Raw genomic sequence first — 12,566 nt, 5'->3', positions numbered from 1 at the left:
GCTCATATCATTTGAAAGTTGCTGGATCAGGTAGCTCATGCCTGTAATCCCAGCCGTTTGGGAGACTAAGGCAGGAGGATCACTTGAGGCCAGGAGTTTGAGACCAGCCTGGCCAACACAGTGAGACCTCGTTTCTACAAAAAATAAAAAAATTAGCCAGACATGGTGGCGCATGCCTGTAGTCCCAGCTACTCAGGAGGCTGACATGAGAGGAGCACTTCAGCCCAGCAGTTTGAAGCTGCAGTGAACTCTGATCAAGCCATTGCACTCCAGCCTGGGCATCCAGACAGGCTGTCTCTAAATAAATAAATAAATAAATATATAATGAAAGTAGTGTTGTGCTGACTCCTCTACAGGAAATGAGAAATAATATCATCAATGAAAGCTTGAGTGACTTTTCTGCTTGAAAAGGATAGCCCCCTTGCTTTGAAGAACGAGGTCCAATCAATTTCTTGCCACTATGAAATGTAAAACAATCTGTAGTACTTCTCCAATACAGTTTTGAAGGAAATTTCTTAAATTTGTGTTAGGCAAAGCTGTCTGCCCCATCACAGCCAGTCTCTGCTTCAATAGAACTTTTAAGGCTGGAACCACCAATCAAAACTGCTATAACTAAAAGTTAGAAAACAAACGACAAAAAAGATTGTAATGTTTACAGCCCAAAAGACTCTCCCTTTGAAAGGGATAAGTTTTTATTAAACTAGTATCTTCAAGGTAAATCAGACTCCTTCTGTGTTCCTTAAACCCAAAGGAAAAGTACAGTTTATATACCCCAACTAAGAGCTACTACTTGTTGGCTGGAGACTGTAGGAAAACAGTCCAGAATACAGAAATACTGACAAGACTTTTATTAACATTATCAGGTGATGGTAAATGTAAAACATTAATATATAATAATGTATAGAATTAAACTTAAAAAAATTCTTGGCCGGGCGTGGTGGCTCACGCCTGTAAATCCCAGCACTTTGGGAGCCCGAGACGGGCAGATCACGAGGTCAAGAGATCAAGACCATCCTGGCCAACATGGTGAAATCCCATTTCTACTAAAAATGCAAAAATTAGCTGGGCTAATTTAGTGGTGGTGCACACCTGTAGTCCCAGCTACTCAGGAGGCTGAGGTAGAATTGCTTGAACCCAGGAGGCGGAGGATGCAGTGAGCTGAGATCTTGCCACTACACTCTAGCCTGGCAACAAAGCAAGACTCCATCTCAAAACAAAACTAAACAAAAATTCTTGCTCTTTAGCAATTTAAATTATTAAAAAGGTACATCAGACAAGACACTTCAGAATTCTCAAAGTAGCAAACTGTTTTGCTACTTTGTTATACTGTCCCACTTTTCTGAATTTTTCTTTACCAAGTAAAATCAAGGTAGTGAGTAAGAGTATAAAGACAGGAGTATTACTAAGAAAGAGACAACATTTCTCTTTCTTATATGTCATACTAAATAAATCAGGAAAAGGGTAAGGAGATTCCAATAAAAGGCATGCAGTTAAGTTATTAATGTGACTGGGCAGGATTAGTAAAGGCTAGGAAAACATTTAAATAACCATGATAAAAAGTAAGTAGAAGTAGCCAACAAATAGTTTGCTTGGCTTCAGGGGAATACAGAAAAAGTAGACAAGAGAGATGAGAGAGGAATGAAAAGCAGAGTTCACAGACCCAGCGTGTATGGGAATACACTGGAGGATTAACAAGGAAATGCTTGATGTAGTTATCCAAATAAGGTAAAATTAGAGGAACTACTTAATTTTTTTATGCTAGAATTATATATAAACTTCACCTGCCAGTTCAAATTACAGAAATTTCAAGAAGGGGCAGCATGCTATAGTGCATAAGAGCAGGGACTCTATAGAGCTAAACTGCCTGAGTTTGAGCCTAGGTTCTACCACTTACCAACACTATGATGTCGGATAAGTTACTTAGCCTCTCTGGGGCTCAGAATCCTCATCTGTAAAATGGGATGATGAAAGTATCTACTGAAAGGAGTGTGCTGAAGATTAAATTAGTAAATACAGGTAAAGAACTCAGATCAGTGCCTGCCTGTTTTGCAATCAAGGACACTAGTGAGAAAAAGCTGAAGTAGTTCAAATTAAAAATGAGAAAGAACTACAACAGACTCTGCCAAGATGAGACAGAAAATAAGTATTTTTCTAGATGTCCTGGTGTACAAAGAAACAGAAAACCTCTAAAAGCAGTCTATATCTATTTTTTAAGTGCTCAATAAATGCTTTCCATAGTATTTCCCCATAAGTCACCAATAAAAACAAAAAGTTTCTTGATATAAATTTCCAGACTTTATAAAATTTAGTAAATCCTGGATAATTCTTTGAGAAAGAGAGAAAAATCTTTTTAAATAGCACGCTTCAGGAAAAAAAATCTACCTATCAACTTTTCTTTTTTAAAATATTTTTATTATTATTTTATTTCAATAGGTTTTTGAGGAACAGGTGGTGTTGGGTTACATGAATAAGTTCTTTAGTGGTGATTTGTCAGATTTTGGTGCACATATCACCAGAGTGGTATATGCTATACCCAATGTGTAGTGTTTCATCCCTCACCCACCTCCCACCCTTTCACCCCGAGTCTCCAAAGTAAATTGTATCATTCTTATGCCTTTGCATCCTCATAGCTTAGCTCTCACTTATGAGAAAATACAACGTCTGGTTTTCCATTTCTTAATTACCTCACTTAGAATAATGGTCTCCAAATCCATCCAGGTTGCCATGAATCTTATCTTTTATAGCATGCTTCAGAAATAAAAGATCATTAGATTTTTCATAACAAATCTGCAGACAAATTCCTATGAAAAAAATTCTACATTTTATTGAATGTTTAAAAAGGTATACCTGCCGGGCCACTGCTGAGCCTCTGTTCTGAGCTGACTTAACTGCAATGACTTCTTGAGGAGTGTCCCAGCTCAAGTATCTTTTAAAAGAATGAAGAGAAGTTTATTTATTTGGGTCAGTTTCCTTATACTTAAAATCAAAATATTATATTTTATAAGTAAATTATTTTTTAGTTATCTAAATTATAAAAGCAAAGTGATCTATTTTGAAAAATAAATAGCTAAAATAATTTCCCCTATATCCCTATATGGCCATATCCCTATTTAAATATATACATAATTTTAATCTTTCTAGAGCATTGGTGAATTAAAATTGTTTTTGATCTAAGAGTATTCAAAACTTAGGAAACAAAATAATCATTTCTACTTTAAAATGGAAGTTATAAAAAGCACTAAAAATGTTACTTTCACACATTCCATGAACATATTCACTCCAAACATTTACATCTAATTTATAAAACTAATAGTTAAAATAGCAGTTCTTAGATTGTATACAGCAGACAATTTAACTGAAACAGACTAGCCTTCAGGAAAATCTACCATAAAGTGCATCTTACATAGAAAATACTATTTGTAGAATACAGGGAATTTTTTTTTAAGCTTATTTAAACTACTACAGGTTAGTTACTTATTAGGGATACAAAGATAAATGACAACTGGGTGCGATGGCTCATATCTGTAATCCCAGAACTTTAGGAGGCTGAGGTGGGTAGATTACTTGAGGTTGGGAGTTTGAGACCAGCCTGGCCAACATAGGGAAACCTCATCTCTACCAAAAATACAAAAAGTAGCTGGGCGTGGTGGTACACACTCATAATCCCAGCTACTCAGGAGGCTAAGGCAGGAGAATCGCTTGAACCCAGTAGGTGGAGGTTGCAGTGAGCAGAGATTAGGCCAATGTACTCCAGCCTGGGAGACAGAGCAAGACCTTGTCTCAAAAAAGAAAAAAAAAAAAAAAGATAAATCATAGAGGGTCTCTACTCAGACCTCTAAATGTAGTCATGAGGGGAGAAAAAAAAAATAGGTTTATTAATTGAGATCTGGTTATGGACTAGAAAACTGAAGGGGGAAAAAAGGTTTGAAATTTCCTGGGCCACAGGTTTCAAATTTTTAAAATAAAACCTTTTTTTTTTTTTTTTTTTTTTTGAGACGGAGTCTCGCTCTGTCGCACAGGCTGGAGTGCAGTGGCCGGATCTCAGCTCACTGCAAGCTCCGCCTCCCGGGTTTACGCCATTCTCCCGCCTCAGCCTCCTGAGTAGCTGGGACTACAGGCGCCCGCCACCTCGCCCGGCTAGTTTTTTGTATTTTTTAGTACAGACAGGGTTTCACCGTGTTAGCCAGGATGATCTCGATCTCTTGACCTTGTGATCCGCCCGTCTTGGCCTCTCAAAGGGCTGGGATTACAGTAAAATAAAATCTTGAATAATAAACTCATAGTAAATACCTGAATTTGCAATAATGTGCAAGATATATTTTCTCAAGGATTTTTCCCGTAGTTGCTGATATACGAAGTAGCCAATTATGAGCAGTCAGTGCTATGAGTGAGGACTTATAATCTGATGAATTGGGAAGGATATCTCCCTAAAAAATAAAAAAATGAGATATAAAAATGAAATTGCTTGGCCATGAACAATTTGCAGTAATCAATGTCCAAAGAAAATAGCTAAATATTCAAATAGCCAAATAAATAAACCACAAAAGAAAGATTAAATGCCCAAATAGAGAATTAAGACAAGGAAAGATAGGATTGTGGGAAATTATTTTCATCATCACTTATTGAGTTTATTCACATAAAGCACTTAAACATGGCCTGAAATAATTTATTATTATGTATTAGTTATTATTTTATTAAGTATTCACAAATGTTAGTCATAATAACAGTAGACGAATAATGATGATGCTACTTCTGTGAGAACAATAACAATAATAACTAGCTCTTAAAATCATGTATAATCACAGCGATTAAGAGTCCTCTGCTATTAGCATGGTGGTGAGTGCCCAGAGTCCCAACTACTTGGGAGACTGAGGCAAGAAGATCACTTGAGGCTGGGAGGTCAAGGCTGCAGTGAGTGATGACTGTGCCACTGCGCTCCAGCCTGGATGACAGAGAGCCTGTCTCAAAAAAAAAAGTGTTCTCTGCTGGAATAGACATTCATATTGCCCCCTTTTCCTTTACCACAAGACTTGTTTCCTTTAGATGGAAGTTAAAACTGGCAAAATGCAAATTACTCCATTATTCACTGTGGTTCTGACCTAAGCTCAAATGAAAAGCTAGAAACCAATGAAGACAGCCGAAGTACAGAAAATGGACCTGGTTTGAAAGATGACCTGTGTCACCAATGAATTACCCTAGAAAAAGGAGAGGATAGCTGCATGGGCACTCCTGTCACTGAGGAGCCACCACAAGGTGGAAGTCTAAGGCAGGAAGAAAAAGAGAAGCAAAGTTTTCTACTTTAATTTGTAGACTAAAAGCGCGTTGTGGTCCCCACCTGTAATCCCAGCACTTTGAGAGAGTGAGGCAGAAGGATTACTTGAGCCCAGGAGTTCAATATCAGCCTGGGCAACTAAGTAGACACTGTTTCTAGTTAAGAAAGAAAAAAGCAGCAGCCAGGTGCGGTGGCTCATGCTTGTAATCCCAGCACTTTGGGAGGCTGAGGTGGCCGGATCACGAGGTCAAGAGATGGAGACCAGCCTGGCCAACATGGTGAAACCCCATCTCTACCATAAAAAACACAGAAGTTAGCTGGGCGTGGCGGTGTGTGCCTGTAATCCCAGCTACTTGGGAGGCTGAGGCAGGAGAATCGCTTGAACCCGGGAGGTGGAGGTTGTAGTGAGCCGAGATGGTGCCATTGCACTCCAGCCTGGTGACAGAGCTAGACTCCATCTCAAAAAAAAAAAAAAAAAAAGAAAAAGAAAAAGAAAAAAAGAAAGAGAGAAAGAAAAGAGAAGCTGAAATTAATCTAGTATCTGTGTAGGCCAAAAAGTAAACAGAAAAAAATGAAGACATAGTTATTTTATATATGCTCCCTAAAAATTTGTCTTGCCTTTCAAATGTTAAGGAAAAAAATAGTTTTTGTTTGTGCGCTAGTTCTTTTTTTTTTTTTTTTTTTTTAAGTCTATTAACCCTTGAAGTCTTACACTGGATTCAAGGCAATGATATACATGCATTTATTTTACAATGTCTTATCTAAATGTTGTTTCATGGAGATTTAAAAGTTTTTGGCTGAGCATGGTGGCTCACACTTGTAATCCCAGCACTTTGGGAGGCCAAGGCAGGCAGATCACTTGAGCCCAGGAGTTCAAGACCAGCCTAGGCAACATGACAAAACCCCACCTCTACAAAAAATACAAAAATTAGCTGGGTATGGTGGTGCACACCTGTAGTCCCAGTTACTCAGGAGGCACAAGTGGAAGGGTCACTTGAGCCCAGGAGGTAGAGGCTGCAGTGAGCTGTGATCGTGCCACTGGACTCCAGCTTAGGCAACAGAGTGAGACCCTGTTTTTTAAGAAAATTTTTTTTTAATTTTAAGTTTTAAAAAATATACTATTTATATGTTGCCTATCAAAATAATTTGAAACAGCAAATATAATATGTTTGAACTACGTTCTTAAACAAAAAGTTGTAATTCACAGAGTCTTGGAAAAGATGGACACTAACTTAAAAGTAGTTTCATATCAGTGTGTTAACAACAATTCAATATGCTTCCTGGTTTTTCTTAAGGGAAAACCTTGCTGCAGTTGAAATGAGAATAAAATGTTTAAAAATAAGTGAGAATAGGGGCCGGGCATGGTGGCTCATGCCTGTAATCTCAGAACTTTGGGAGTTCGAGGCGGGTGGATCACGAGAGGTCAGGAGTTCAAGATCAGCCTGGCCAACGTGGCGAAACCCTGTCTCTATAAAAATACAAAAATCAGCGGGGCATGGTGGTGGGTGCCTGTAGTCCTAGCTATTTGGGAGGCTGAGGCAGGAGAATTGCTTGAACCTGGGAGGCGGAGCTTGCAGTGAGCCGAGATCATGCCACTGTACTCCAGCCTGGGCAACAAAGGGAGACTGTCTCAAAACAAACAAACAAACAAACAAACAACAAAAAAAAACAGTGAGAATAGGAATTAGGTTACTAAATTTTTGGTGTTTTATAATAGGGTATTAAAAACTTTCTCAATTAAGAAATCTGTCATCTTCCCCCATACTCCCCAATGAAAATGGATCAAAAAGCTTTAAATTGCTAAAGGCATGACAGTTATTTTCAGCTTTCAATAAGGAGTTGAAGAAGAAAATATAGGTTTAAAAGCTTTCTAATTTTTAAATAGGAGCCTTCAATAAATAGACCATAAGTATTCAGAGAAAAAGCAGCAGCCCCAGAAAACTAAAACTTTATGTAAAAATGATAGCCTGAAAAAAACATTAACAGTGAATTTAGCGTACAGCCTCTTATCCTTTAAAAATTATTTTTGGTCACATATTATGAGTTCCGTTTTTCCTCAAGGACAACCAACCAGATTCAAAGACCTGATTAATCTGTTGTAGTATTTCCTAAGTGCATTTCTTAGAAAAAGCACTGATCCTATAGAAAACAAATACAGGTCGATTATCCCTTTTCCTACTGAAACGCTTGGGACCAGAAGTGTTTCCGATTTGAATTTCTTTGGATTTCAGGATATTTGCATATACATAACAAGGTATCTTGGGGATGGGACCCAAGTCTAAATACAAAATTCATTTATGTTTCATATATATCTTATACATGTAGCCTGAAGATAATTTTACATAGTATTTTAAATTTTGTGCCTGTCACATGAGGTTAGGTGTAAAATTTTCCACTTGTGGCATCATGTCGGCATTCAAAAAGTTTTGAATTTTGGAGCATGTCGGATTTCAGATTTTCAGATTACGGATGCTCAACCTGTATTTAGAAATATTCCTCAAACAAGGAAGTTCTAGGATCAAAAGAATTTGGGGAAATGGCTTGACAATCATCACACCTATTAGTATTATTGTATTATTATTATTAAAGGCTCTGAGGAGTAATTCTATCAATAAACATGTTTAAGTTCTCAAACTCAGTATGTCCCAAACTTAGTTTTTCACAGCCCAATTCTCCCTAATTCCTCTGGCACCTGTTAATATTCCATGAAAACAGTGTTCTGAAAAATATACACCCAGGCAAAGCTAGTCTTATGAAAATGAGCTTATCCTATTATTTTATCTTTATTATTTTCCTAACAACATTCATGTAAAATAACTGTTGATCTAAATACTTTGTTATTGTTTCAGTATATTGAGTGGAATGATCTCTTAAACACTAAGATAATTATACATAAGCTTATGCTGCTTATATAACTTTTAATCGATTTCTAGTTTTCAGGATCTAAAAAAATTCTGTCTAATTTTAAAAACACATTCATAATATTAGTATTTTTAATACAGAAATTATTTCATGAGGAAAATAAAAGATATATCTCATCTTGATTGCTTTAAAGATGCAAGAGTCACTATGATATTTAAGTTGTATTCTTTTATGCAGTATGTTAATAATAACCAGTTCTTCTAGGCTAAAACTGCTTTATAAACAAATGCTCTAAAAACAAATCTTACCACTGGGCATTCCCATAATAAAGCATCCTCTATTTTTTCTGATTTGGAACATTTTGGCATTTCATAAAGTTTTCTTGGCTCAGATGCAACACTGGGAAAAAACAAAAATAAATGATTATTATTCTTGATAACCAAGACAGTATTTGTTCAGGTTTGCGAGACTATTTTTATTCAGAGATTTGAAATACCAAGGCACATTTGCTTTCCTCTTCTTAACTAAATGTTAGTATTTTTTCTGATCACATAATTCATAGAAAAAAAATCTTAAAAATATAACAAGATTAACACAGTTTACAATACTATAAAACTGCCAAAAATAACCCTTATTAACATTTTGGTTCATTTCCTTCTGATTTACATACATATATGTACCTGCACATTGTTTTCCAAAGCTGTTTCATATTAAATTCTTTCTTTACCTCTGAATATTTACTAAGAATATCTGAATTCCATCAAGATCAAAAACTATTGTTCTGATATTTAAAATGAAAATTACTGGATAAAAAGGGTCCCATTATTTTAGGATGAAAACTAGTAGATTAAAAAAAAACAGGGCTGGGCGCAGTGGCTCAAGCCTGTAATCCCAGGACTTTGGGAGGCCGAGACAGGTGGATCACGAGGTCATGAGATCGAGACCATCCTGGCTAACAGGGTGAAACCCCGTCTCTACTAAAAAATACAAAAAACTAGCCGGGCGAGGTGGCGGGTGCCTGTAGTCCCAGCTACTCAGGAGGCTGAGGCAGGAGAACGGCATAAACCCGGGAGGCGGAGCTTGCAGTGAGCTGAGATCCGGCCACTGCACTCCAGCCTGGGCGACAGAGCGAGACTCCGTCTCACAAAACAAAAAACAAAAAACAAACAAACAAAAAAAAAACCAACAACAACAAAAAAACCTTTATGGCTTTTTCTTTATTCCCAAATTACTTTTCAGAAACGTTAAGTTTATACTTCTGCTAATATTGAATGCTATATCTTTGATGTGAAAAAGTCTCTTTTAATTCATACTTCTCTGATTAGTTGAGATGTGATCATAAATGTTTAATTTTATTTTGTTTCTTTCCTTTTTTTTTTTTTTTTTTTTTTGAGACAGTCTCTCGCTCTGTTGTCCAGACTGGAGTGCAGTGGCATGATCTTAGCTCACTTCAACCTCCACCTCCCAGGCTCATGTAATCATCCTGCCTCAGCCTCCCAAGTAACTGGGACTACAGGCTCATGCTACTATGCTTGGCTAATTTTTATATTTTTTGTAGAGGCAGGATTTTGCCATGTTGCCCAGGATGGTCTTGAACTCCTGGACTCAAGTAATTCACCTGCCTCAGCCTCCCGAAGTGTTGGGATTACAGGCGTGAGCCACTTCACCTGGCACTTTTCTTTTTGAGACAGTCTTACTCTGTCTCCCAGGCTGGAATGCAATGGCGCTATCTCGGTTCACTGCAACCTCTGCTTCTCAGGTTCAGCCGATTCTCCTGTCTCAGCCTCCTGAGTAGCTGGGATTACAGGTGCATGCCACCACACCCAGCTAATATTTGTATTTTGTATTTTTAGTAGAGACAGGGTTTCACCATGTTGGTCAGGCTGGTCTTGAACTCCTGACCTCGCGATCTGCCTGCCTTGGCCTCCCAAAGTGCTGGGATTACAGGCATGAGCCACCACGCCCAGCCCCTTTTCATTTTTTTAAATGAACTTTGAAATTAAATTACTGTTGAAAGAGAAACAATTTTCAGGCTATAATTTTATTATATCTCTTTCACATTCTCTCACTGATTCAAAAGTTTAAACCAAACAGTTTCACAGGAATGAAGGCAACTTCATATGCGATTATAACCTGTAGATAAAACACCCCTGGACATTAAATAACTCAATAATATTTAATCATTAGAACACTAATGAACACCACTTACTCTAATTTTTTTTTAAGTTAAAGCAGGTATCTCTAAATCATGGAAGTTATAAACTTGACATTAAATGATCATTTCTGTCATTGTTGCTCATTTTCCTAGGTGTGATAATGACATGACAAGATAAGAACATGTCCAGATTTCCACTTCTAGCATGAGGGCATGAAGAACTCTGTGGACAAACTCTTTGGCAAAACTGGTGAAAATCATAAACGGACAACTCTTTTAAAGTCTCTGCAAATGGTCCCGGGGACATACGGCATATGAAGAAACATTTATTCAAGAAAACCTACTGCTAAGTAAGAATAGTGAGTCTGTGGTGTCTGAACCAGGACATAGTCCCTTCCTTCCCAATCCCAGCTCAGCAAGATGGAAACTCCACTCCAGACTGGTGCAGCCAAGAGGACAAGGCTCCCTGTATTCCAAGCTTCCACTCAGAGGGCTATCTTCCCAGGAGGGGTAGGATGACAGCATTTCTCATCAGTCCCCAGCTGCCTATTGCTGGGCCTGAGTCCTGGGTCAGTACAGTCAAGAGGTGGGGCTCCCTTCTTCCACCCAGCCCCTATTCATGGGATGGAGGAGCTACCTTGGATGTAGCACAGCTGAGGATACTGAGGCCCTAATTGGCTTTATTCCTCCTTAGAAAACAGTGGTCCTATACTGAGAGAGAGACAAGCTGAGAAGATCTGAGGCCAGTGTTTCCTCAACTCCAAGTGCTCAGCTTCAAGTAGGGGAGTCACTCAGAGAGAAGCATGGCATTGACTCCCACAACCAGCTAAAGACCCTTAGCTCAAAAACTGTGCAGGAGGGGAGAAGCAGGCCATAAAACAGATAGCTCTGCAGCTCTTTCCAGAAAAACTAACTTTATTTGCAACACAGTGTGGAGAAGTTAAGGCCTAAGAGCACTCACAAAACCTGTGGAGTTTGTGATGAAAGGCAAATGGGAGGAGATTGGTAGACTAATTGGAGATATAGGCTAAACTGTAGGCTGGCTAATTTGCCAGAAATCACCAGAAAAAGATAGCAGGACAGAGCCCTCTTGGGGTTAGAACAAATCTCAAAAGCTGATTATTCTCTCTAAATTCTGGTTTCTGGTCCAAGATGAAAACAGCCTGGAAGTGCCGCTCCTGTCTGTCCACACAAGACGAAAAACGCTGAACAATCTGAAAATCCATAATTCTTCCTAGATCCATCAGAAAATTGAGGTCACCGGACAAACTGCTGCCTCCAAAACTGGAGAGAAAGGTGCATACTGACAATCACAGCTTTCCAGGAACATAAGCCCAGGAACAAGCCACTGGAGCCAACAATGCAGGAGACAAAAATAAGGACACTAGAGGAAATTTTAATCTCCGATACCCACAACTACAACAAACAATAATCATAGCCAAACTCCTACTCAGATAAACACAAAATCTCACTCTAAATGCCTATTTACTTCAATTCTTTTAATCCAATATATCTTAAATTTGTTTTTGTTTTTTTTTTTTTTTGAGACGGAGTCTTGCTCTGTCACCCAGGCTGGAGTGCAGTGGCCGGATCTCAGCTCACTGCAAGCTCCGCCTCCCGGGTTCACGCCATTCTCCTGCCTCAGCCTCCCAAGTAGCTGGGACTACAGGCGCCCGCCACCTAGCCCGGCTAGTTTTTTGTATTTTTTAGTAGAGACGGTGTTTCACCGTGTTAGCCAGGATGGTCTCGATCTCCTGACCTCGTGATCCGCCCGTCTCGGCCTCCCAAAGTGCTGGGATTACAGGCTTGAGCCACCACGCCCCGCCTTAAATTTGTAAATTCTTTTTTGAGACAGAGTCTCGCTCTGTTGCTCAGGCTGGAGTACAGTGGCATGCTGATGGCTCGTGCAGCCTTGACCTCCCGGGCTCAAGCGATCCTCCCACCTCATCCTCCCTGGTAGCTGGGACTACAGGTGTGTGCCACCATGCCCAGCTAATGTTGATATTTTTTGTAGAGATGGGGTTTTGCCATGTTGCCTAGGCTGGTCTCGAACTCCTGGGCTCAAGCAATCCCCAGACCTTGGCCTCCAAAAGTGCTGGGATGACAGGGGTGAGCCACTGTGCCTGGCCTATCCAATATATCATACATAGCCCTTAACCAAAAAAATTACAAGGCATGCTAACAGGCAAAATACAAAAGTTTGAAGAAACAAACAATCAGAACTGGATTCAGATATGGCAGAGATTTTAGAATTAGCAGACCAGGAAATTAAAATAA

General features: G+C 38.9%; 1 protein-coding gene across 8 annotated transcripts in view; it reads right to left on the bottom strand.

Moving 5' to 3' along the window:
• Positions 1-12,566, bottom strand: part of DCAF17 (DDB1 and CUL4 associated factor 17) — a 57,050-nt gene that overhangs the window by 38,499 nt on the left and 5,985 nt on the right. For all 8 annotated transcript variants that reach the window (XR_012421214.1, XM_074009436.1, XM_045368289.3 and 5 more), the window contains exons 3-5: positions 8,443-8,533; positions 4,291-4,427; positions 2,848-2,926 (exon numbers count right to left, since the gene is read on the bottom strand). Coding sequence is in view for 7 of the 8 variants with exons in the window: in XM_045368285.2 (XP_045224220.2) it covers positions 2,848-2,926; positions 4,291-4,427; positions 8,443-8,533 (307 nt within the window). In the remaining variant the exon portion in view is untranslated. The remainder of the gene's footprint in view (positions 1-2,847; positions 2,927-4,290; positions 4,428-8,442; positions 8,534-12,566) is intronic.

The sequence above is a fragment of the Macaca fascicularis genome, chromosome 12 (genome assembly GCF_037993035.2).
Source record: "Macaca fascicularis isolate 582-1 chromosome 12, T2T-MFA8v1.1".
NCBI lineage: Eukaryota > Metazoa > Chordata > Mammalia > Primates > Cercopithecidae > Macaca > Macaca fascicularis.
The sequence above is the reverse complement of the archived record's forward strand: the minus strand, read 5'-3'. Positions and strand labels throughout refer to the sequence as shown.